The following is a 23448-nucleotide window of genomic DNA, read 5'->3' as shown; positions in this document are numbered from 1 at the left end:
GGCTGGGAAAGATCCAAGCAAAGCAAGAGAATGGAGCAGAGGGGTGGACAAGAGAAGAGAGAGCACTGGAGGAGGGTTGAGGATCAGGGAGAGTTCAGTTCCCACTTGCTAAACTGAAAGTGATCCACATCCTGACTCTGTTTCCTGCATGTCAGAAGTTCTCTTGTCTATGCCAATATATTGCCAACCCTCTGCACTCCTGCCTTGTACCTTTACACACGGCAGCTCATTGAATACCACCAGGAAATTTAAATACTCTACACCTTCTGGCTATCCTTTATCCACCTGGTTTGTTCCATCCTCAGGTGCGTTCTAGAACAATTACCCCTGAATAAAATCATGCAGACTCCAGTTGATGAACACAATATTTCTTATGTTGCCTGTTATTACTTCTTCAACAATGGATTCTCCAGTGGCAGGTCTTTGCCCATGGATTATGGATTTCTCTTTCCCTCCTTTCTTGAATAGTGGTAATGCTTCCACTGCTTTCCAACTGTCTCAGACTTCTCCTGAATCCAGGGAATCCTGGCAAATTATAGCTGGTAGCTTTAACCGAAAGTCCTGAATGACTACCATCCAGTGACCCATGAAGACCCTACAGAAACTGGCCCTGGCTCACCCCAACCCCTGGTCAGATCAGCCCTTGATCCCCTTGCAGTTTGCCTACCAGGAGAACGTTAGAGTCGATGATGCCGTCATCTACCTGCTGCACAGAGCCGACTCCCATTTGGGTAAGCTGGGCAGCCCTGCGACAATCATGTTTATTGATTTCTCAACTGCCTTCAATACCATAGAGCCCTCATTGCTGGGGGAAAGCTCCGTTCAGTGCAGGTTGGCACTTCCATTGTGTCCGGGATAATAGACCACCCAACTGGCAGACCACACGCTGTGTGTCAGACATGGTAATAATCAGCACTGGGGCCCCACAGGGGACTGTATTGGCTCCCTTCCTGTTTATCCCCTATACCTCAGATTTAGATAACACTGAGTCATGTCATCTGCAGAAATTCTCTGACGACTCAGCAATAGTTGGGTGTATAAAGGGAGGATGGGAGGATGAATACAGGGCCCTGGTGGAGGAGTTTGTCGAATGGTGCAAGCTGAATCATCTGCAGCTCAACATCAGTAACACAAAGGAGATGGTGATGGACTATAGGAAGACCAAGCCTGCATTGCTCCCTGTTAATATTGATGGTGAGGACGTGGATGTGCTGAGGACCCACAAGTACCTGGGGGTGTATCTGGATGACAGACTTGTGTGAAGCTGTGTACAAGAAGGGCCAGAGTCGCCTCTACTTCCTGAGGATACTGAGGTCCTTTGGAGTATGCAGGCCTCTCCTTCACATGTCCTACCAATCTGTTGTCACCAGGACAATCTTCTATGCGGTGGTGTGCTGGGGCAAAGCCAACAGGCTCAATAAACTGACTAGAAAGCCTGGCTCTGATATAGGAGGCAAACTGGACACACTGGAGGCTGTGGTGGAACAAAGGACCCTACGAAGAATCCTGGCAATTCCGGACAATGTTTCTCACCCTCTGCATTCCACCTTGGCTGAAGAGAGGAGCACTTTTAGTAATAGACTGAGACAACTGCACTGCTCCAAAGAGCGATAAATGAGGTCATTCTTACCCTCAGCCATTAAGTTCAATAATGAGTCAACCTATAGCCGGGGAAGTAATGTTAGACTGTTTGAGGTAACTTATTTTATATTCTTCCTCACTTCTAATATTTGTATATCTGTGCACTTATAATGCTACTGTGACACTAATTTCCTTGGGGATCTATAAAGTATCTATCTATCTAATGAATCTATTACTTCTGCAGCCCAGTCATTTAAGACCCAAGGATGCAGGCCATCAGGTGCGGGACTTGTCAGGCATTTGCCCCTTGGACCTTTATTTTCTGCTGATAGAGATTTCTATAACTTTTTCCTTCCTGATAAGCCCTTGAAGATGTATGCTCGTGTCTGACAGACCACAAACACTGCCTTCCCCTGCTCAGGGCTGCCTGCTGAACTCAATCTCAAGCTTGTTCTTGCTCAGTTTATGTGATGCCACAAATCAGGAAGTGGAATCCAAGACTAAGATCAGTCTCACATAAACAACATCCCCTTCCGACACAAAAGAAAAAAGCTCTCAGAAATCTTCCTCTTAGTGACATACTTTCACTGACACTAGTAAATGAACACTCCTCACTGCTTCCTAACTCCCAAAGGTTTATCTCCTGCCCTCAGAGGCCACCATCATTTCCAGTGCTAGCTTTGTTGCCGCAATTAAATGTAGAAGGAAATGATTTTGCAAAGGATTTCCTCATCTAATAACATTATTATCCATAAACACGGAAAATATTATCCATAAACATCGTTCTCAGGACAAGGATACCTTGGATTAGGCAGAGAGTAAAGCTTCTGCACAGTCTCATAGAATAGTCTTGGGTGAGGACAGCTCAGGCTAGTTTACTGAATGCAGTCAGTGTAAAACTGAAGAATGTAAACAGCGGAAGGAGTTTCCCGTCTATATTTACTGGCCAAAAGAAGGGAAGAGACCGACCAACTTCTAGGCTTCGTTGGCGTGCACAGGAAAATTGTTTGAGTGGGAGGGGTGTGGTGGGAAAGAAAAATACTTCACATCGTGGAGTGGGGTGTTGGACTTCTACAGGGATTTTAGCAAAGGTAAACCTCCCCTTCAGGCAGAAGCTGCCTGAGTGAGGCAAGTTTATTCCTGAAACTTGAATGATCTTGGCAATTTTCAGACAGATGATGGCTTCTGCACACAGAAACACAAAACGTAAAGCCATGGTCTATAGCCTTCCCCTCACTTTCTCATTTCCATTCAACTGTCCCTAACCTCATATTTTGGTATTATCCTTTCAACCAAGAGTGGGCAGGCCCTTGGGCTCGGAAGGGCATTCCATCTTCTGTGATAACAAGGCATCAAGAAGGGAGATGACTCTATCTTTTAAAAAAAACAGCATCCCACTGTGTCTCCTCCTCTTCCCACCATTTTTTCACAACACTGGTGAAGGAGGACTTTGATGGAACTTTCAGTGTCTTGTCTCTGGGGGTCTGCCTAGAGCATCTTCTGGATTTGTACAGGCCGCAGAGTTATGCGTACAAGGTGGGTCACCTTTGGTAGGAGGGCTGTGGGGTGGAGGAAGGGAGAGGCATTCTCTCTCTCCCAGGACCTGGATCCAGCTGGATTTCTGGGATTCTGACCACTCTTTGGCCTGATGCCCTGGGTGGAGACGGATCTTGGCTACTGCCTGGGGATCTACATTTCTTGGCAAAGCCCAAAGAAGGCTATTCCATCATCAATCCTGAAGCATCTGAAATGCTTAGCATAAACCTTTTGGGTGGGTTCAATGCTCTTGGCAACTGCCTGTGGGGTAATGGTATTCAATGTGGGGCATTCAGAAGGATTTAGTGTCCGTCAAGGTCCATGATGCCCCCAACCAAATTTCCCCTCATCCCCACAGGGAATTCCTGAAAAAGGCCGTGAGTTGCCGTCTGACTGGCCGTTGACCGGTAGTTGAAATTGGTGCTATTCCCAACATCTGTGCCAGCTTCAAAAAGATGGAGAAGGGACATAACCCCACTTGAGAACCATCAGTTCATGGTGTTCTTCACTGGCTGAAGGAACAGGAGGACAGCAAGTGGCTCTACTCCCTCCCGAAGCAAGGTGGATGTGATAGGGTAAAGAATTCCTAACACTAGGGAAACTAGAACCATTCTCAGCATCAGTAAGAAATCTTTCCAAACATTTATCAATCTTCAGGAAGGGAGATCTGAGGATGTCCAGGTCCCTGACGATGCCCCTTCATGTTGAGAGGGCAGTGTGCCTGGACTGCCCCATGACCAGCCGAATGCATTCTAGAAACTCATCTGCTGTAGTCTTCAGAAGAGGTTGATATAGTTTGGCCCTTCTGGGCTGGACCCAGGGGTTGTTCTCTCAGCTTCTGCTGACAATTCACTCCTCACATTCACAGATTCCATCAACCTACAGGGGATGAACAGGCCTTTGGTGCTGCCTTTTCTGCCTGAATCAATTGGGAGAAGTGTCCTGGTCTCTCAGTAGGTCAGTGGTGGATAGGCTCCCTTCCAGTGGAAATGGGACAACTGGCACAAAACGCTTCCTCTCTCCGGGGCTACCTAAGCACCATTGAGGAGACGTCTGGCCAACAACCGGGCATCCGGAAGATGTCATTACTCAGGGACTGCTCTACACAGTGGGATTTCCTGTTCGATCTGCCGCCTTTCCACTTTCTTGCCTTCAGCGCACACTATAATGGCCTGTTCCCTTATCCAGTAGGGAGGTGGGTCCCCAGTGGAATCCTGTGCAACAGGTTTCTAAGTTCGTTCACAGACTTCTAGACTGTCTTTTTTCCCTTTGCTCCATACATGCAAGAGAAATGTTTGAGGCTGCGAGGCGTCTTTGAGTGCTTTAAGGGGCTGCTTCCAAAATCCCGGCTGACGTCCACCTCAGCCCCACATTACTGCTCTTTGGCCATGAATTGATCAGGGACTCCCCCCTCACCCCTGCTTCCAAGCCTGGCCAAAGCGGGCATTCACAGATCCATGCAGTGCTCTTGCTTGTCCCTCTCCTGAGATTATTTTTATACCTAGATATCCCTGGAGAGGGAGCACATAGCTTCTGCAGGTTTCTGAAGGACATTTATTTATTTGTGCAATAGGCCCCTTCCGGGCCTTCGAGTCACACCACCCAAATCCCCCAAATTAAACTCGGCCTAATCATAGGACAATTTACAATGACCAATTAACCTACTAAACAGTACGTCTTTGGACAATGGGAGGAAACCAGAGCACCCAGAGGTAACCCACGCGGTCACGGGAAGAACGCACAAACTCCTTTACAGGCAGCAGCAGGAATTGAACCCGGGTCGCCTGTACCGTACACCGTTGTGCTAACCATACTGCCCACTTGTGTGACTGGTGGGAGCAACGGTGGATACTGAGAACAATATATTAATTTTTGCCTCTTTTGTTGATGTTTGAATAAACTTATTGTGAAACAAAAGCATTCAAAATGGAGGTCGTCCGTACAGTGCTGGGTGAGATACTGTGTTATTCTCCTTTAATTCTCTCCCATCAAATATCCCCGGATAATGATAGCAAGCATTCAAACCAGAAGAGCCTGTTCCTCCAATGATTTACTGGATTCCAACGTTAAAAACTACAAACCTAGTGCAGTTCTAACATTTTATCTCAGAAATTCAGTATCAACAGTCAGCACCACCCCACCAAATGCAGTGAAAAACTTCCACTGAGTTAAATTTTTAAAAAAACATTCCCTATGGCAAAAGCATGAGGGACTAGGGTGCGGAGATCAGAGAGGATTGACAGAAGCAGAACAGGTGTGATCTGCTGTGGGCGAATGGCCTCTTCCTGGGCTGGGTCACATCCAGAGTAATCAGCCCGGTTTGTAAGCAGCGCACACAGAAAGCTGGAGGAACTCAGCAAGCCAGGCAGCATCTTTGGGGAGGAGCGCACGGTTGACATTTTGAGCCCAGATCCTTCACCATGATGGATGTCAGCCTGAAATGTTGCTCCCTTCCACAGATCCTGCCCGGCTTGCTGAGTTCCTCCCGCAGTTTGCGTCTGTTGCTCAAGACTTCCAGCGTCTGCAGAATCTAGGATTAGCATTAGTTTTAATTTGTCACATGTATGTCGAAACATAAAGTGCGCCAATTTGCGTCAAATCAAATCAGCGAGGATTGTGTTGGGCAGCCCGCAAGTGTCTGGAGTCAATTCACTTGCCCTAACTGTATGTCTTTGGAACACGGGAGGAAACCAGAGCACCCGGAGGAAACCCGTGTGTCACGGGGAGACATACAAACTCCTTACAGACAGTGGTGGGAATTGAACTGTGATCTTACAGTTGTTACTGTAAAGTGGTTGCACGAACGGCTGCAGTAACGCGCCGCCCTGGTACGGTAGAATCTCTTGTGTTTATGATTGGCAACCTGGTTTCTGCTGAGCTTTTAGAAGTGACAGATTAATTAGTGATTACTTAGAAGGGTTTTGAACGCTGGGAGATGCTGATTTCTAACCGGGTCAAAGGGGTGTGACGGTCTTACCTCTAATACTGGTCCAGCGCCCAGGATGGTTCTCTCAACACCGCTGGCGTACCCCTTCTGACTGAGAGCGGTCAGGCAGTGGATGAGGAAGTTGGTGCTTTGGGTCTTACCGGAGCCGCTCTCCCCCGAGATCACGATGCACTGGTTCACCTGCTTCTTCAGCATGGTGTGGTAGGCAACGTCAGCCACGGCGAAGATATGAGGCTCCAACTTGCCCAACTGGTGGTTCTCGTACATCTTCACGTACTTGGGGTTATAAATGGGCAGGAACTTGAAGGGGTTGATGGCGATGAGGATGCTGCCGGCGTACGTGTAGATCTTGTGTTTCAGGAAGCGGGTCTTGAAGGTCTGGAGGATGGTTTCCTCGGTCAGGGTCGGCAGCTTGCACAGGTCATTATACAGGTGGGACTCGGGCGGCAGGAAGCCACGTTCCACCAGGCTGTGCTTCTCCCGCTCCTTGGCCACGACCTGCAGGTTGATGTAGCGGATAGTGCCGTCGTTGTTCCTCTCCTGGAGGAGGAAGTAGTAGCCTTCGCTCTGCGAGTGCTTCTCCTGCGCCCGCCGGGGCCACAGCAGCACCCGCTGGACAGGCAGGTCATTGGCGTCAAGAATCCACTCCTCGCCCCCGGACTCCTTCACCTCGGCCAGCACGTAGCACTTGGAGGCGTCCAGGTTCAGCTTGCCCGTGAGTTCGCGGATAACCTCGGCCGCCGTCACATCCTTGGTGGCCGGCAGGCAGTAGCACACCGAGTCCTTGCTGTAGAGGCTTGGGCAGATCTGGAGGGTGTAGATCTTGCCCTCTCGGTTGTCTGATCCATGTGTAGCTTTAGTACTCATGGTTCCACAACGGCGACAGCGTCGTCCCTCACCATTCCACACACTGCTCAGGGCACAACTCCATCAACCTGGGGACAACGGGGGTGAGGAAGAGGGGAGAGGGAATGTTTGGTTGGGGGGGGAGAAGAGAAAGAAGGGGTTAATAAACATTTTTCAACCCATCCTGTTGTTAACCCTCTCTGCGCCCCGTGGTGCATCGGGCAGCAACCTTGCCGTTTCTTTAGCATTATGGTCTGGTTTGTTTTTTTACGAGGCCGAGTTGCTAGCTCGACGCTCAACCCAGCGCGGGTGGAAAGCGTGCGAGCAGCGGGCGGATTCGAACCCGGGGCCACTGGCCTCGGAGTCCGGTGCCGATACCGCTCGACCACCAGTCAGCTAACCCATCTTGTGTTTGTGAGTAAAAGAACGTGCATGTTTTGGGCACCGCCAAAAAAAAAACATCGGTTTTGCTGAGCAAAGATGTGAATTCACTATTCAGCACTCAAGTTCGTAAGCTGCCACAGAGGGAAATACTGTCAATAACATTGCAAAAATAGACCTCCACCATGTTGTCCTGTGAGTAGTCAGTAGGGAAGAGGAGATCCTGCTCTCTCGACCTTGAGGTCTGGCCCTGGTTTGATTCCTTCAGTTGTGAAACGAGGTTCCACACGAGGTTGCACTCACGTGTCCAATTAACCTACTCATCCGTAGGTCTTTGGATTGTGGGTAGAAACCGAAGCAGCTGGAGGAAGCTGGGCAGTCACAGGCCGGGAGGGTGAAGTAAGGAGCTGGGAGGTTGATTGGTGAAAGAGGTGAAGGGCTGGAGAAGGGGGAATCTGATAGGAGAGGACAGAAGGTCATGGAAGAGAGAAAGGGTGAGAGGGGGAATGGGGATGGGGAATGGGGAAGGAGAGATGAGAGGGCATTACCAGAAACTGATATTCATGCTGTCAGGTTGGCGGCTACCTACTCAGGATATAAGGTGTTGTTCCTTCAACCTCAGTGTGGCCTCATCACGACAGTGGAGGAAGCCATGGATAGACACAGCGTAGGTGCTCAGCGAAGCAGCCTCCCAATCTACGTCCGGTCTCACTGATATACAGGAACATCGGACACAGTATACAACCCCAAGAGTCTCAGGTGAAGTGTCACCTCACCTGGAAGGACTGTTTAGGGCCCCGAAGCGTAGGAACGGGTGGAGCACTTGTTCCACCTGCAAGGATAAATGCCAGGAGGGAGAGCAGTGGGGAGGGACAAATGGACAAGGGTGGTGTTTAGGGAGTGATCTCTGCAGAAAGCGGAAAGTGGAGGAGAGGTGAAGATGTGCTTGGTCGTGGGCTCCCGTTGGAGATGGCAGAAGTTTCGGAGAATTATGTGCTGGACAAGGAGACTGGTGAGCTGGTAGGTGAGGACAAGAGGAACCCTATCCCTGGTAGGGTGGCGGGAGGATGGGATGTGAGCAGAATTGCGTGAAGTGGGAGATGTGTGGTTTTGGGTATCATTGATAGTGAAGGAAGCCCCTTTCTTTGTTCTAGAATGAAAAGCCTCTTCCTGAGAGCAGATGCGGTGGAGATGGAGGGATTGAGAGAAGGGGATGGCGTTTTTACAAGTAACAGGGTGGAAAGAGTCCAGGTAGCTGTGAGAGTCCGTGAGCTTATAACAAACATCAGTAGATAAGCGGTCTCCAGGATAGAGACAGAGAGATCGAGAAAGGAGAAGGGGGTGTCGGAAATGGACCAGGTAAATTTGAGGGCAGGGTGGAAGTTGGAGGCAAAGTAGATGAAGTTGACGAGTTCCGCATGGGTGCAGGAAACAGGACTGATGCAGTCGCCGATTCAGCGTAGGAAAAGTGGGGGACGGCCACCAGTGTAGGCTTGGACCAACACACGTCTAGAGAGACCAACACCAACAACCCTTCAGACGCTCAACACCACTGAAGACAGAGCAGTGCACCTGATTGACATCCAAAGCAATCGTTCCCTCGGATAACCTCGTTCTTCACCCCATCACCAATATTCCTTAAGGCTAGGAGCAAAAGGTGCCATTTGGTTTGTCAGATCTAACCTGCCCTTCAATCATGGCTGCATTTTTTCCAACCTCATTCCCCTGCCTTCTCCCTGTAACCTTTAACGCCTTTACCAATCAAGAACGTATTAACCTCTGTCTAAAATACACCCCATCACTTGGCCCCCACAGCTCTCTATAGGAACAAATTCCTCAGATTCACTGCTCTCTGGCTGAAGAAACTCGACTCATTCCAGTTTTAGAGGGATGCCTGTTTATTGAGGCTGTGCCCTCAGATTTTAGACCATCCTATTAATTGCCTTTATTCTCTCCACCCCCTCGGTCTCTCGCCAATTTAAAACACGCTTGAGTTTTCGCGTTTCACGTTCTGGTGGTCAATGAACCAAAACATCCACTGTTTTTCTCTCCACCGATGACCATACGACCAGATGGGATGTTCTGAGCACATTCTGTTTTTATTCCCCAGGGAAAATCGATCTGTTTTCATTCCCCAGGGTGACCAGTGACCTTCTTGTTGCACAGAGCAGCCATTATCCTGCTGCCAAAATGGGGAAGGTCGCTCCCTTTCATAAGAAGTGGCACCATCTCCCTCAGCACCAATTACAAAAACTCTGCTCAAGTCCATATTCACTTGCCCGGGAACTGTGCTGGTCCACTCTGACCAGCCCTGTACAGTACACAGGCCTATACGATACTTTTAAACACCTATCTTGTCCTGGGTTTGATCTGCTAGTCCTGGAGGGCTGGTTTGTTGGTCATCTTTCACTCCCTTGGCCAGGAGAAGCTGTTCAATAGGGTGAATTGTAAGTCCCTCTCTGGGACACTGCACACACTTGGACTTGAGTCACATCATGTGGCTTGGGTCCAATTTCTATACATTGCTGCAGAATATTTGTTAAAGTTACCGTACCCTCGAAGCATCCTTTCGCTCCGAGGGAGCATACATCATGGTCCTCTCACAGTCCATCGGTCATCTTTGGAGGGGATTGACAGCTTTGGCTCTTTGCCTACAGAACTCAAGGGGATCTGCCCCTCTCGGCTTGTCTGCGGCAAGGATCAAAAGGGCAGCCCGATTGTCCTGACACTGCTCAGTGACATGAGTCAGAGGGGGTGAGAACTTTGGCAGGAGACCACAGACTTCCTCAATCTGGGGGTTTACCCGGACACAGCCAGCAAACTCACAGGAGTTGGTGCCAAAAGTCAGCCATCTGCCAGGGCACTGAGCAGGATATTCCAAGTACTTTCCCACAAGGGCAAAGCACTGGTCTTAAAACCAGGTGGTGATATAAACAGTAACTAATCATCTTCGTTTTGATCCAGAAGATGCTTGTGGACTTACTTTGGGCCAAGACTAAACTCTGCGTCTCTGCCATTGCTCTGAACAATGGGACCATCCATAGCCAGAATACTTCAATACTCAAGTTGCAACAGACCTCCTTTTGTTCGAAGGTAGGTCCCTGCACCTACAGCTTCCTGCCAGATGGTGTGTGCTGGTGATGGATGTCCAGATGACATACAGCCCCCAGTGAAAAAGCACTCACTCCACCCCTCAGGAAGAAAAGCTGACTTTTTTTTTTAAACTGGGCCTTTTTTTGAACTTGAGACATGTCCATCTTCAGTCAGTTTGCACCAGAGCTGGCAGTGGAAAGGATACTGGATCGAGAGGACTGGAATGGAGAGTCGTAGGTACTAGGTACTTTCCCGGACAGCATCCCTTTAGAACAGAGGCGAGGAGGAACTTCTTTAGGCAGAGGGTGGTGAATCTGTGGAATTCATTGCCCAGACGTTTACGGAGGTCAAGTTACTGGGTATATTTAAAGCAAAGGTTGATATTTTCTTGATTACTATGGGGAAAAGGCAGAATGGGGTTGAGAGGGAAAAGGAATCAGCCATGATTGAATGGTGGAGCGAAGTTGATGGGTTTAATGGCCTAATTCTGTTCCTATGATTTGCAGGTAGATTCGTTGATGGAGTAGCCTTGTATCTGAAGACCCTCAAGACCTCATCACTCTGAGTGTCACGTGAGGATTTGATGCTCGATCTGATGTCAGACCCATGCTCAGAAACACTCGACAGGAGCCAGTCACACACAACTGAAGGCACCTCTTGGAAGTTCCTTCCAAGCTCTCCCATCATTGCACAAGACACTTTCCAGTACAGGCTGTGCTTACACGCTCTCCAATTCCACACCCCACACCCTTGTCTGCTGTTCTGTTCTTCCTTGTTCTCTGTTCTGCTTTCTAGTGAAGAAGGACACCCCCCCCCCACCCAGCAGAGAGAGTTCTCACACTCTCACTCACTCTCCTCTCTCACTCTCTCACTCTCTCACTCTCTCTCTCTCTCACTCTCTCACTCTTATATATATAGAGCCCTTTTTTGTTTGGGGACCTGCCTGTATTGCACAGACATGTTCTATTAAACAAGTGCATGGACTACCAGGTCATCAGTGATTTCTGCAGCATAGACAGTTCTGTATTTCAAATATATAAAGAATGTGAGAAGTTGCACCAGCTCTGTGAATACTTAAGGTGATGTCTCCTCACTGGAAACATGAGATGATATGTCTCATCTCATATGCAAAGGGCAACATTTAAATTTCTAGAGGAATAGAGTATAGGAGCAGGGATGTGATGTTGAGGCTCTATAAGGCACTGGTAAGACCTCACTCAGAATACTGTGTGCAGTTTTGGGCTCCTTATTTAAGAAATGATGTGCTGACATTGGAGAGGGTTCAGAGAAGATTCACTAGAATGATTCCGAGAATGAGAGGGTTAACATATGAGGAACGTTTGACCGCTCTTGGACTGTACTCCTTGGAATTTAGAAGAATGAGGGGGGACCTCGTAGAAACATTTCGAATGTTGAAAGGCATGGACAGAGTGGATGTGGCAAAGTTGTTTCCCATGGTGGGAGAGTCTAGTACGAGAGGACATGACTTGAGGATTGAAGGGCGCCCATTCAGAACAGAGATGCGAAAAAAATTTTTTAGCCAGAGGGTGGTGAATCTATGGAACTTGTTGCCACGGGCGGTAGTGGAGGCCAAGTCATCAGGTGTACTTAAGGCAGAGATTGATAGGTATCTGAGTAGTCAGGGCATCAAAGGTTATGGTGAGAAAGTGGGGGAGTGGGACTAAAGGGGAGACTGGATCAGCTCATGATGAAATGGCGGTGTAGACTCGATGGGCCGAATGACTGACTTCTGCTCCTTTGTCGTATGGTCTAAATTTAATTTTTGTTTCTCTTAATAAAATTCTTTTAGAACAAAAACTAAAGGAAAACATTAAATGATTCTGGGATTGTAAGGACTGTCATACGAAGAGTGATTGATGGCTCTGGGTCTGGGTCTTCACTCGTTGGAATTCAGAAGAATGGGGGGGGAGATCAACTCAAGTCGTCACTTTTTATTGTCATTTCGACCATAACTGCTGGTACAGTACACAGTAAAAACGAGACAACGTTTTTCAGGACCATGGTGTTACATGAAACAGTACAAAAACTACACAGAACTACGTAAAAACAATACAGAAAAAAACTACGCTAGACTACAGACCTACCCAGGACTGCATAAAGAGCACAAAACAGTGCAGGCATTACAATCAATAATAAACAGGACAATAGGCACAGTAGAGGGCAGTAAGTTGGTGTCAGTTCAGGCTCTGGGTGTCGAGGAGTCTGATGGCTTGGGGGAAGAAACTGTTACATAGTCTGGTCGTGAGAGCTGAATGCTCCGGTGCCTTTTTCCAGACGGTAGGAGGGAGAAGAGTTTGTATGAGGGGTGCATGGGGTCCTTCAAAATGCTGTTTGCTTTGCGGATGCAGCGTGTAGTGTATATGTCTGTAATGGCGGGAAGAGAGACCCCAATGATCTTCTCAGCCGACCTCACTATCCACTGCAGGATCTTGCAATCAGAGATGATGCAATGTCCGTACCAGGCAGTGATGCAGCTGTTCAGGATGCTCTCAATACAACCTCTGTAGAATGTGATGAGGATGGCGGGGGGGGGGGGGGTGGGAGATGGACTTTTCTCAGCCTTTGCAGAGAGACGCTGCTGGACTTTCTTTGCTATGGAGCTGGTGTTGAGGGACCAGGTGAACACCAAGAAATTTAGTGCTCTTAATTACCTCAACCGAGGAGCCGTTGATGTTCAATGCAGATGTGGAGAGGATGCTTCCTATAGTGGGGGAGTCAAAGACCAGAGGACACTGCCTCAGAATAGTGGGACGTCCATTTAGAATGGAGATGAGGAAGAATTTCTTTGGCCAGAGAGTGGTGAATTTGTGGAATTCGTTGCCAGAAGTCACTGGGTATATTTAAGGTAGAGGTTGACAGGTTCTTGATTAGTCAGAGCATGAAGGGATATGGAGAGAAGACAGGAGATTGGGGCTGAGAGGGAAATGGATCAGCCATGATGAAATGATGGAGCAGACTCGACGGCCCAATTCTGCTCCTGTATCTTATGGACTTAAATAAATGGGGCCAAGGAACAAAGGGAAGAAATGATTGGACAGAAAGATAAACTCTCATTAACCTGTTCCTTCAAATCCTCCCAAGTGCGGAAACTCTGATTTTCCACGTCAGCACAGCATCCATTAACCGCCACCGCCCCTCCAGCCTTCCCTGCTTCATTGGGCTCAGATCTGAATCTGTCTCTTGCTGCCCATTCTTCCCACCAGCGTGTCAACACATGGACTCACACCCTTCCTCCCCAACTTGTTTAACATCGACATTCCACTAATTGGTATCTGAACATGGAGATAAGGGATCAGTCCCATTTACTTAAACATGCAACCAACCCCACCTCCTGCCTGTCCTCTCCCATCAGATAATTAATACACTTTGCTGCAGTGTCACCCTCCCACCACACACAGCACTGTGGGACCTCAGCTTTCCCTCCCAGATCATGGGACAGTGAAACTTCAATGAATCGACTGCTTTATTTTGCTCTTTCGTCATCATTGCCCTCTGTCCGCAGATGGAGCTCACAGAGACAGAGTTCCCACCTCTACTGTCGTCCACAAGTCTACAATCAGTGGGCACGAGGAAGAGACAGGAATAAGCTCATATGTGCTTCTCCCTCCCTCCCTCCCTCCCCCCACAGCCTGCTCACTTTTACAGCAGTGGGATCAAACTCCAGTAGATCTGCTGGTAAATATCGGGCAATAGCTGCAAAGCTTACACAGACTCCAAACGTCAGGAGGAGGCAAGCTTCCAGGACAAGCCCCAGCTCAATAGGAAACGGCCCGTCCCAGGATACAAACCCCTGACCCACGGACACCTTGGGCGTCCGAACGAGAGTCTGGGAGGCCAGCAGGCTGGACGTGGACGGATTTGCCAGCTGCCGCGGAACTGTGGGCGCCTTCTGCTGGGGCATTTTCGCGCGCCTTGTCTCCGTGTCCCCCGCAAGCCGCGACAAGTGGAAGCGAGGTGTGCTGAGCAGATCTGCCCGCTCCATGAGACCACTCTTCCTGTGCCTGCTCACTCTCCCGTCCTTCAGCGAATCTGTCCCATACATTGTTTGTGTTCATAATAGTTCAGGATATGAACACTTTTCACTAACAGAACCCTGTTGCAACCTGGGCACTCCCTGCTTATGAAAAAGCTTGCTATTGTGCACTCGTTTGGTATTAACAACTGGCCACTGTTTACTTTCATTATTTGTAGATTTTCTTGTCTGCTCTTTCCTGCTTTACACTGCCCACATGGATTCTGTCTGAGTAAGATCACTTCATACAGTGTCCACCAGTTCCCCCACACATGGCTATGCTTCCTGAAATTCTTACCACGTTCCACTTATTTTCAATGTACATGAAATATCTATTGTCCCAAAATACACACTCAATGGCTGCTTTAGTGAGGTACACCTGCTCGATAATGCAAATACCTAATCAGCCAATCATGTGGCAGCAACTCAATGCATAAAAGCATGCAGACATTGTCACGAGGTTCAGTTGTTGTTCAGACCAAACATCAGAATGGGGGAAGAAATGTGATCTGAGTGACTTTGGCCGTGAAGTAATTGTTCGTGACAGACAGATGGTTTGAGTATATCAGAAACTAATCTGTTGGGGTTTTGTGTACAAAAGGGTCTCTAGAGTTTATAGAGATTGGTGCAAAAATCAAAAAGCATCCAGTGAGGGGCAGTTCTGTGGGTGAAAATGCCTTGTTAATGAGAGAGGTGAGAGGAGAATGGCCAGATTGGTTCAAGCCGACAGGAAGGTGACAGTAACTCAGATAAACATGCATTGTGACAACGGTGTGCAGAAGAGCATCTCTGAACCCAACACGTCAAACCTTGAACCGACGGGGAGAACACACCAGGCTCCACTCCTGTACCTAATAAAGTGGCCACTGAGTGCACGTGCAACAGATTGTGTAAGACTTAACAGGACAATTAAAATAACGCACTGAACTTGATTTACTGGTCTCCTAATATTGTCATTCATGCTAATCTGGGATCCGACCAGCATACATCTGCCTGGAACCAGGACTTGCAGACCAGAGTATGCGTGCGTGCTCAATTTAAGAATTGGCATCGTTCGCCAAATTATACATTTCTTTGGCTTTTTGCAAACTTCCTGGCTTCCCACAAATTAAAACGAGTTTGGATTTTGAAAGTTTTAATTTTGCTGGTGTTTGTTTTATGCTTTGAGAAGGACCAATAGTGCAGCAATGAGCTGAATGCTTTACAGTGCAGCTGTAAGATCAGGGCCACCGTCTGTAATGATTCTGCCCGTTCTCCCCATGACTGCGTGGATTTCCAAGGGTGCTCCGATTCCCTCCCACATCCCAAAGGCGTATGGTAAGGGTTAGTGAGTTGTGGGCATGTTGTGTTGGTGTCAGAAGCCTACTCAACACAATTTGACTGGATACAAATGACACATTTTACTGTAGGTTTCGCAGTACGTGTGATAAGTAAAACTAATCTAATCTAAGGCTGGGGGGGGGGGGGGGAGGATGGTGGTGATGGTAGAACAAAGGAGTGTAAAGAAATGGTTACAAAACATCACAATCAAGTTTTGCAGAAGTTCTTTCAGATACCAGAACACTCCTGCCAAAAACCACATACCAACCCACTCCCCGATGCAGACAGTCCACACAGTCCTACTCTACAAGAGAAAAGGAATGGCCTGAAAGTAACCCCAGGACCTTCAGAAGAATAGTTCAGAGACGTAGCTGCACTCGGGAGAGTGTCAGAACTTTCAACTCTCTTTCATGAGCAGAAATTGATTCTGAGTCTTTTTTGCTAATTTTAAATCGAAAATTAATAGATCTTTGGTAACCAAAAGTACCTAGGAATTTGACGCTCAGGAGTAAACGGAGTTATGGTACAAATCAGTCTGAATGGCTTCCTACCATTGCAATCTTTGTCTCTACACGACTGACAAATGGGAGCCCAACAGAGTAACTCACTTGTCACACATAAGCACGGACATGTGAATTAGAGAGAGTAGGCTGCTTCACCCCTGGAGCCTGCTCTGTCACTAATTCCACAACCCCACTTGGCCTCTGGCAAACTTCTCCCTCTTACTTATCAAGAATATATCTAACTCTGCTGTGAAAGAAATCAAAGACTTGCTTCCAATCGTCTTTGAGGAGCAACACTCCAAAGTCTCATTGTTGTCCGAGAGAAACAGCCTAGCCTCATCTCTGCCTTTAGCGACTGTCAATGTAGAGGAGGTCTGGTTCTCCAGGGGTGGCCTCCTCTACATCGGTGAGGCGCGACACAGACTGGGCAGCCGTTTTGTCGAGCAGCTTCGCTCCATCTGCTGCAAAAGGCAGGATCTCCTGGTGGCCACCCATCTCAATTTGTCTTCACATTCCCATCCTGACAGGTTTGTCCGTGGCCCCCTCTACTACCACAATCAGACCAAACTCAGTCTCCTCCCACACTCCAAAGATGTACGGTTAGGGTTAGTGATTTCTGTCCATGCTACGCTGGCGCCGGACGCATGGAGCACTTACGGCTTCCTAGCGCCATCCTCGCTGATTTAATGCAAAACAACGCATTTCACTGCATGTGACAGATAAAGCTCATCTTTAAATTTAGGATACCATGCTGAATAGAGAAGGTTTAGAGGGATACGGGCCAAATACAGACAGATGGGACTCTATCAGATAGACAGCTTGGTTGGTGTGGGCGAGTTGGGCCAAGGGCCTGTATCCATGCTGTATAACTCTCAGTCATGCTACCCGACCACAGGAAAACACTAAACTGAAGAGTCCCTCTCCCCTTCATCCCATCCCCAACTAGTCAGCCATTCCATCCTCCCTTCAGTGTGACCAACCTCCAATCATTGCCAGTGGAAGGGCATTTAAACCCCGCACCATTCTCAGCTCCAACCAATGCTCCTGCCACCCTCTCTTCACCACATCCACACTTATTATGGACTCAGCCCATTATAGTCTCCACCGAATGGAGAGTATAATTATAGTGGGATAAATTAATGCAATGTGCTCCCAAAATAATTGTATGCAAGTGAAATTAATCTTAATCTATAAATGGCAGGATGCACAATTTTAAAAATGGAAGCTAGACCAATGCAAGCACTCTGGTCTAATTATTCCCAGGTTTACTGCCCTTCACATCAAGGTGATATTTCGTTCTGATGTCCCTGTGACAGCGTGCATGAAGGTTGACTATTTATTCCCATTTTCAGAACACAACTCTGGAGGCTGTGCTCACCAAGCTGATTTCCCTTGGTGCTTTAATCCATGCCAACAAGTTGACTAACCCTGCTTCACACTCAGATACTGCTTCATTCAGCAGAAGAACACAAATTAACACAGATTCTCAGCCACAAAGGACGTGCTTCAACAGACATTCACTGCAGGGTTCTTTTTAAATTAAAAAACCATCTAAGCAAGGTCCTGCATCAGCCACGCTTCCTGTCACATGACACCATCTGACCTGCTTTTACCCCGCTGGATCATCAGACTGCCTAATATATCAGTGAAAGACATCTCGACTCCATTCAGCCAAGCTTGCTCACGTAGACAGCAATGGGAGGTGCTAGAACCTGCCTCTACTGTCAACCATGACACAATGGGTAATGTCATGCCTCAAAGTCAGCAGGATGTGGGTTCGAGCTCCACTCCAGAAATTTCAGCAGAAAATTCGTAAGACACCAGGCCATTAGACATAGGCATAGAATTAGGCTGTATGGTCATCGAGTCTACTCTGCCATTCCATCACGGCTGATTTATTATCCCTCTCAGCTCCATTCTCCTGCCTCCTCCCCATAACCTTAGACAGACTTGCTGTTCAAGAATCTATCAGCCTCTGCTTTAAATTGTCCCAATGACTTGTCTCCATAGCCGTCTGAGGTAATGAATTCCACACTCACCACCCTCTAGCTAAGGAAATTCCTCCTCATCTCTGTTCCAAAGGGGCATTCCTCTGTTCTGAGGTCATCTCTAGTTATACAACAGCACACAGAGGCACTGGAGAAGGTGACAGAACACTTACACTGGGTGATACATGAACTAAGAGGTTGCATCTCTTGGGAAAGTTTGTTCCAGCTGGGTTCCTTCCTCTTGGGAAGAAATGCACGAGGCCTATCTCATTAGCTGTAACAATATGTTGGGCAGGATAATGCAAGAGGTTCCTGCTTTTATCACAAATAATTCCCTGGGATCTTCATGTCACCAGTCTTGCTCACGATGCTCCCTCATCTTACTGCCCCTCCATCCGCTCCTTCGGTTCTGAGGAGTGCTTGGAAGGAGATCAAAGCCCACGGCATTCCGACCCGGAGAGAAGAATGCCATCGGCTGGACTACGCGGACACTGCCCACTGACCTAGTAGAGAAGATGCTGCCTTCTTTTCACATTTGCACTGAGCTCCCATTTATAAATAGACCAGAATAAATTCTTTAAATAGTGTTTGGTAGCCGGGCATGTGTAGCTCTCTGTTGAGAGTCGCAGGACAACGCAATTCCTGCCAGGGTAGCCCATTCACCCGCCTCTGCTCCATTCATAACCATGGAAGGGTCACTTGACACCAACCAACTGAAATGAAAGAGCTCGATTGTCATACAACCCTGGACCTCAACAGAGACAAAGAAGCAGGGGTAATTGGAGGAACCTAGCACAACCTCTGGAGTTTTAAGTAACACCAGGTTACTTCAGAACAATGCAGTCAACACTAATCTAGACATCTGACTCCCCAGCCTGCAGAACGCCACATACTCTATCTGCAGCTGCATTACCAACAAGACCCCCCCCCCCCGACTAACCCAGAAGTATTCAGACACTGCAGCAAGTGACCCCAGTGGAAGAGACAAGGGGCAATCAGTTTTTTCCCCAACAATGTCTGTTGAACACATTTTAACTGTGTGAAGCTTGGGCAATGGATCTGATCACTTCACCAAAAGAAAACTTCAACACCGCATAGGGAATTGTCGTCAGTGAGAATCTAAGAAAACGTGTGAGAAGATTTTTTTATGATCTAAGCATTTCCTCATTCTCCAAAACTCCCTGCAGAGTCATTGAAAGGGGTTTTACAGCAAACCAGATTCAGGACACACCCACACTTGAAATCTCCTCCTGCTGGTTCAGAGACTGATCTTGAGTGTACACTATTTTTCACACTGGAATATGACACCACTATAAAAATAGGGCCTCTAGGCTTGGTTCAACGTAAAACATGGAGTGAATACTACTGGCTACGGCTCTGTCAGTCCAGTACTGGTGGGTTCAGGTCAGTCATACAATGCTGGAGTACTCTGCTGATGGGACAGGCTTGTCACTGTATAACGCTGGGGTACTGCTTGGCAAGTACTTGTCTGTCACATTATAACATTCAGAACAATGCTAAAGGCTGGTAGACAAAGGAACACAAACCAGTCCTCATAGGGGGATCAGAAGCGGAGAGAGTGAGCAGCTTCAAGTTCCTGGGCGTCAAGATCTCTGAGGACCTAACCTGGTCCCAACATATCGATGTAGTTATAAAGAAGGCAAGACAACGACTATACTTTATTAGGAGTTTGAAGAGATTCGGACAGGCTGCACCACTGTCTGGTATGGGGGTGCTACTGCACAGGACTGAAAGAAGCTGCAGAAGATTGTAAATCTAGTCAGCTCCATCTTGGGTACTAGCCTACAAAGTACCCAGGTCATCTTTAGGGAGCGGTGTCTCAGAAAGGCAGCGTCCATTATTAAGGACCTCAAGCCCCCAGGGCATGCCCTTTTCTCACTGTACAGGAACCTGAAGGCACACACTCAGCAATTCAGGAACAGCTTCTTCCCCTCTGCCATCCGATTCCTAAATGGACTTCGAAGCTTTGGACACTACCTCACTTTTTTAAAAAACATGTACAGTATTTCTGTTTTTGCACTTTATAAAATCTATTCTATACACACACACACACACACACACACACACACAGTAACTGATTTACTTATTATTTTTTAAATTTTATTTTTATTATTATTTTTCTCTCTGCTAGATTGTGTATTGCATTGATCTGCTGCTAAGTTAACAAATTTCACGTGGCATGCCGGTGATAATAAACCTGATTCTGTTTCTGATCGCCGTTTACTGATGGTATAGGAGTGTGTGACTCTTGTCACTGTGGTGTATGTCTGTCATTGAATAACAATGGGGTATAGGTCCTACTCTGCATAACAATGGTGTACAGTATTGGGGATGCAAGTCAGTCTGGGAGACATTATTGGTGGGTTCTCATCAGTCTCTCTAGCTGATCAATTCTACGAGTTGCAGCCAGCATTGGCCAAGCTGCAGTCCTGGTACCGCCTGTTAGCGGATAAAAGGGGTCAACCTATGGATGAGAAATGGAAGTGTGGCCTTGCATGCTGAGGACACGCTACAAAGCCAGGCACCCTTCTTTCGGCAGGCTTTGGAAGCTAGTTCCAACACAAATCCAACCATTCCTTTGGAGAGCACACCCATTATTCTCCAAGGAAGTAAATTCTCCCGGTAAACATCACTCAAACTTTTCTCCCACCCCAGACAAATGGCGCCCAGTTCCCTTGGGGAATGTTCCCAAACACGTTCAAGTCGCAGCAGGCTGACGGGAGCTTCAGAACCAGGCCAACAACTAAAATGCACGAGTAGCTGAATCTCATGGCTCAGATCCAAGCAGCGTGCTTCTCTCTAACCACTGCCAACACACCCACCCTCAAGCATCACCTTCCCTCCTCGAGAGAATGACCACCCCCCCCCCCCCCATGGGAAAACTGCAATAGAATTAGTCTTCGTCAGAAAGTCCACATGGGAGAACCAAGTTAAGCATATTCCAACAATGCTTCATTCCTGCATGTAAGAACCAGTTAATAAGCATTGCCTCTCTGACATGTAGATACTTGTAGTGTATCCTTCTATAACATCTTTGCCATCATCAAACATTTCCAAGAAATTTAATAAATATTATGTAATGTGGTGACGCAAGAGACTGCAGATGGTGGAACTACAGGAGAAAACTCAACTGTTAGAGGTCAAGCAGCGTCTGTGGAGACAACGGGATAGTCAATGTTTTGACTGAATGTGCGCATCAGGATTACAAGTGTAGAGGGGAGATAGCAGTAAAGAAAAAGTGAAAGAGAGGGGTGAGGCAGGGGCTGGTGGGGAATAGGTGGCAAAGAGCAAAACAACAGCAGAAACAGAGGGAGGGAGAGAGACAGAGATAGAGATTAGAAGGGGAACCCAACTCCGCAAAGCAGACTCTGCAGAGTGAAGGATCTGGCAGACTGGGGGTGTGCCGATGCCCAGCCAGTGGAATGCAAAGCTGCCAGAGTCAAGTAATAATAATAATAATAATAATAATAAAAAATATTAAATTTAATTATAATTAAAAAAAGGGCAGAATCAAACCTAGGAGTAGAGGATAGCAGAGATCAGGAGATTGCAAGGAAAGGGATGAGATCATGGAGAGGACTGAAGATAAGAATGGGAATTTTAACAGCAAGGTGTTGCAGAACTGAGATCCAGTCCAGGCCAATGGGTGAACAAGGCTCAAACACGAGGAAATCTGCAGATGCTGGAAATTCAAACAACACACACAAAATGCTGGTGGAACGCAGCAGGCCAGGCAGCATCCATAGGGAGAAGCACTGTCGATGTTTCGGGCCGAGACCCTTCGTCAGGACTAGATGAAGGGTCTCGGCCCGAAACGTCGACAAGTGCTTCTCCCTATAGATGCTGCCTGGCCTGCTGTGTTCCACCAGCATTTTGTGTGTGTTGTTGGGTGAACAAGGCTCTTTAGTTTGGATACTGCGGCAGTTCAAGTTAATGGAACTTGCTCCAAGTACAGCCAGGAGACCATCAGAATGGTCAAAAAGAGTCACATAACACTACAGTAACAGGAACATTTACACAACCAGTTAAGCCGACTCAAACTTCTGCTTAGTTCCACCTACCTGTCCCTGGATCAAATCCAACCAAATTGCTCTCATCCATATAGATATCCAAAACTGTCCAACTGAACCCCCATCTACCACATTCATTCTTCACACACACACTCTCTGAGTGAAAAAGTTTCCCTACAGATACCTCTGGAATATTTCAGAATATCTATAACTTCCAGTTCTGGTCTCGCACAATCTGAGGGGAGAAAGCCTGCGGGCATTCACCCAATCTATTCTGCATTCACCCAATCTATTCTGCTCTGTACGACCCCCCCCCCCCCCTCGTTCTCCTGCACTCAGGGAGTGAAGTCCTCTCTTACTCAACCTTTCCCTATTACTCAGGCCCCCAGGTCCTGGCAAATATCGCTGCCAATTTTCTCTGTGCTCTTTCAGGCTTATTGTTAGATTTCCCGGAGGTGATCAGAATGCCAGGGGATGGAGCCTACGAACAAGGAGGAGAAAGCAGACGGGCGGCTGAAGCCCAGCACCCAGGCGTGAGCAGTTCTGCTTGTGTCTCAGATGAAGTGGAAACCTTCGGACGCCCAAAGCTTGGCCAAAGAGGCAGCTTCCAAGAAGATGAAGGCACTGCAGACATCTTCGGTAGAGGGAACTGCTGAGCTATGGGGCCTCAGTAGATGAAGACTGGACCATCAACGGTGGAGCACTTAAATTCAGAGATCTACATCTACAGATTACACTGGGAACCCTGTCTCCGCAGAGCTCACAGGTTTGTCAAGGGCCCCTCCCATCCGTCCCACAACCTCATCAAGTAGAAGGCACCACAGTGTCAAGGGTTGCTCAGCTGGGTAAACCATTTTCTGCTCACAGACTGTTAGACTTCTCAACACCTTACAACCACCCGGGGCACACATGGTAGTGCCAGTACAGTGGCATATTTAACTAAATGCCCTATCTGCACTTTATGTCAACTTGTTCATCTATAGAATAACTTTTAAAATCTGCTCATGTTATTTTATGAGGTGGATGTGATATACATACTGTCTTTTTGCACCTTGGTGCCCAAGGAACCTTTTTGTTTAGCAGTATTCATGTGAACAGTTGAATGACAATGAACTTGAACCCGATTTGCAACGAGATGGAGTAGATGTTCCAAAATCTCAGAGGGCTGTGGGGTTGGAAGGCATGAGAG

General features: G+C 47.7%; 1 protein-coding gene across 6 annotated transcripts in view; it reads right to left on the bottom strand.

Annotated features, from left to right (window-relative positions):
- Nucleotides 1-23448, bottom strand: part of LOC140739874 (unconventional myosin-IXb-like) — a 110708-nt gene that overhangs the window by 78481 nt on the left and 8779 nt on the right. For all 6 annotated transcript variants that reach the window (XM_073068485.1, XM_073068489.1, XM_073068484.1 and 3 more), the window contains exon 2: nucleotides 6095-6999. In XM_073068485.1, coding sequence (XP_072924586.1) covers nucleotides 6095-6931 — 837 coding nt within the window. In that variant the 5' untranslated portion in view covers nucleotides 6932-6999. The remainder of the gene's footprint in view (nucleotides 1-6094; nucleotides 7000-23448) is intronic.

Source organism: Hemitrygon akajei, chromosome 16 (genome assembly GCF_048418815.1).
Source record: "Hemitrygon akajei chromosome 16, sHemAka1.3, whole genome shotgun sequence".
Lineage (NCBI taxonomy): Eukaryota > Metazoa > Chordata > Chondrichthyes > Myliobatiformes > Dasyatidae > Hemitrygon > Hemitrygon akajei.
Note: the sequence above shows the minus strand (reverse complement) of the source record. Positions and strands in the feature narration are given on the sequence as shown.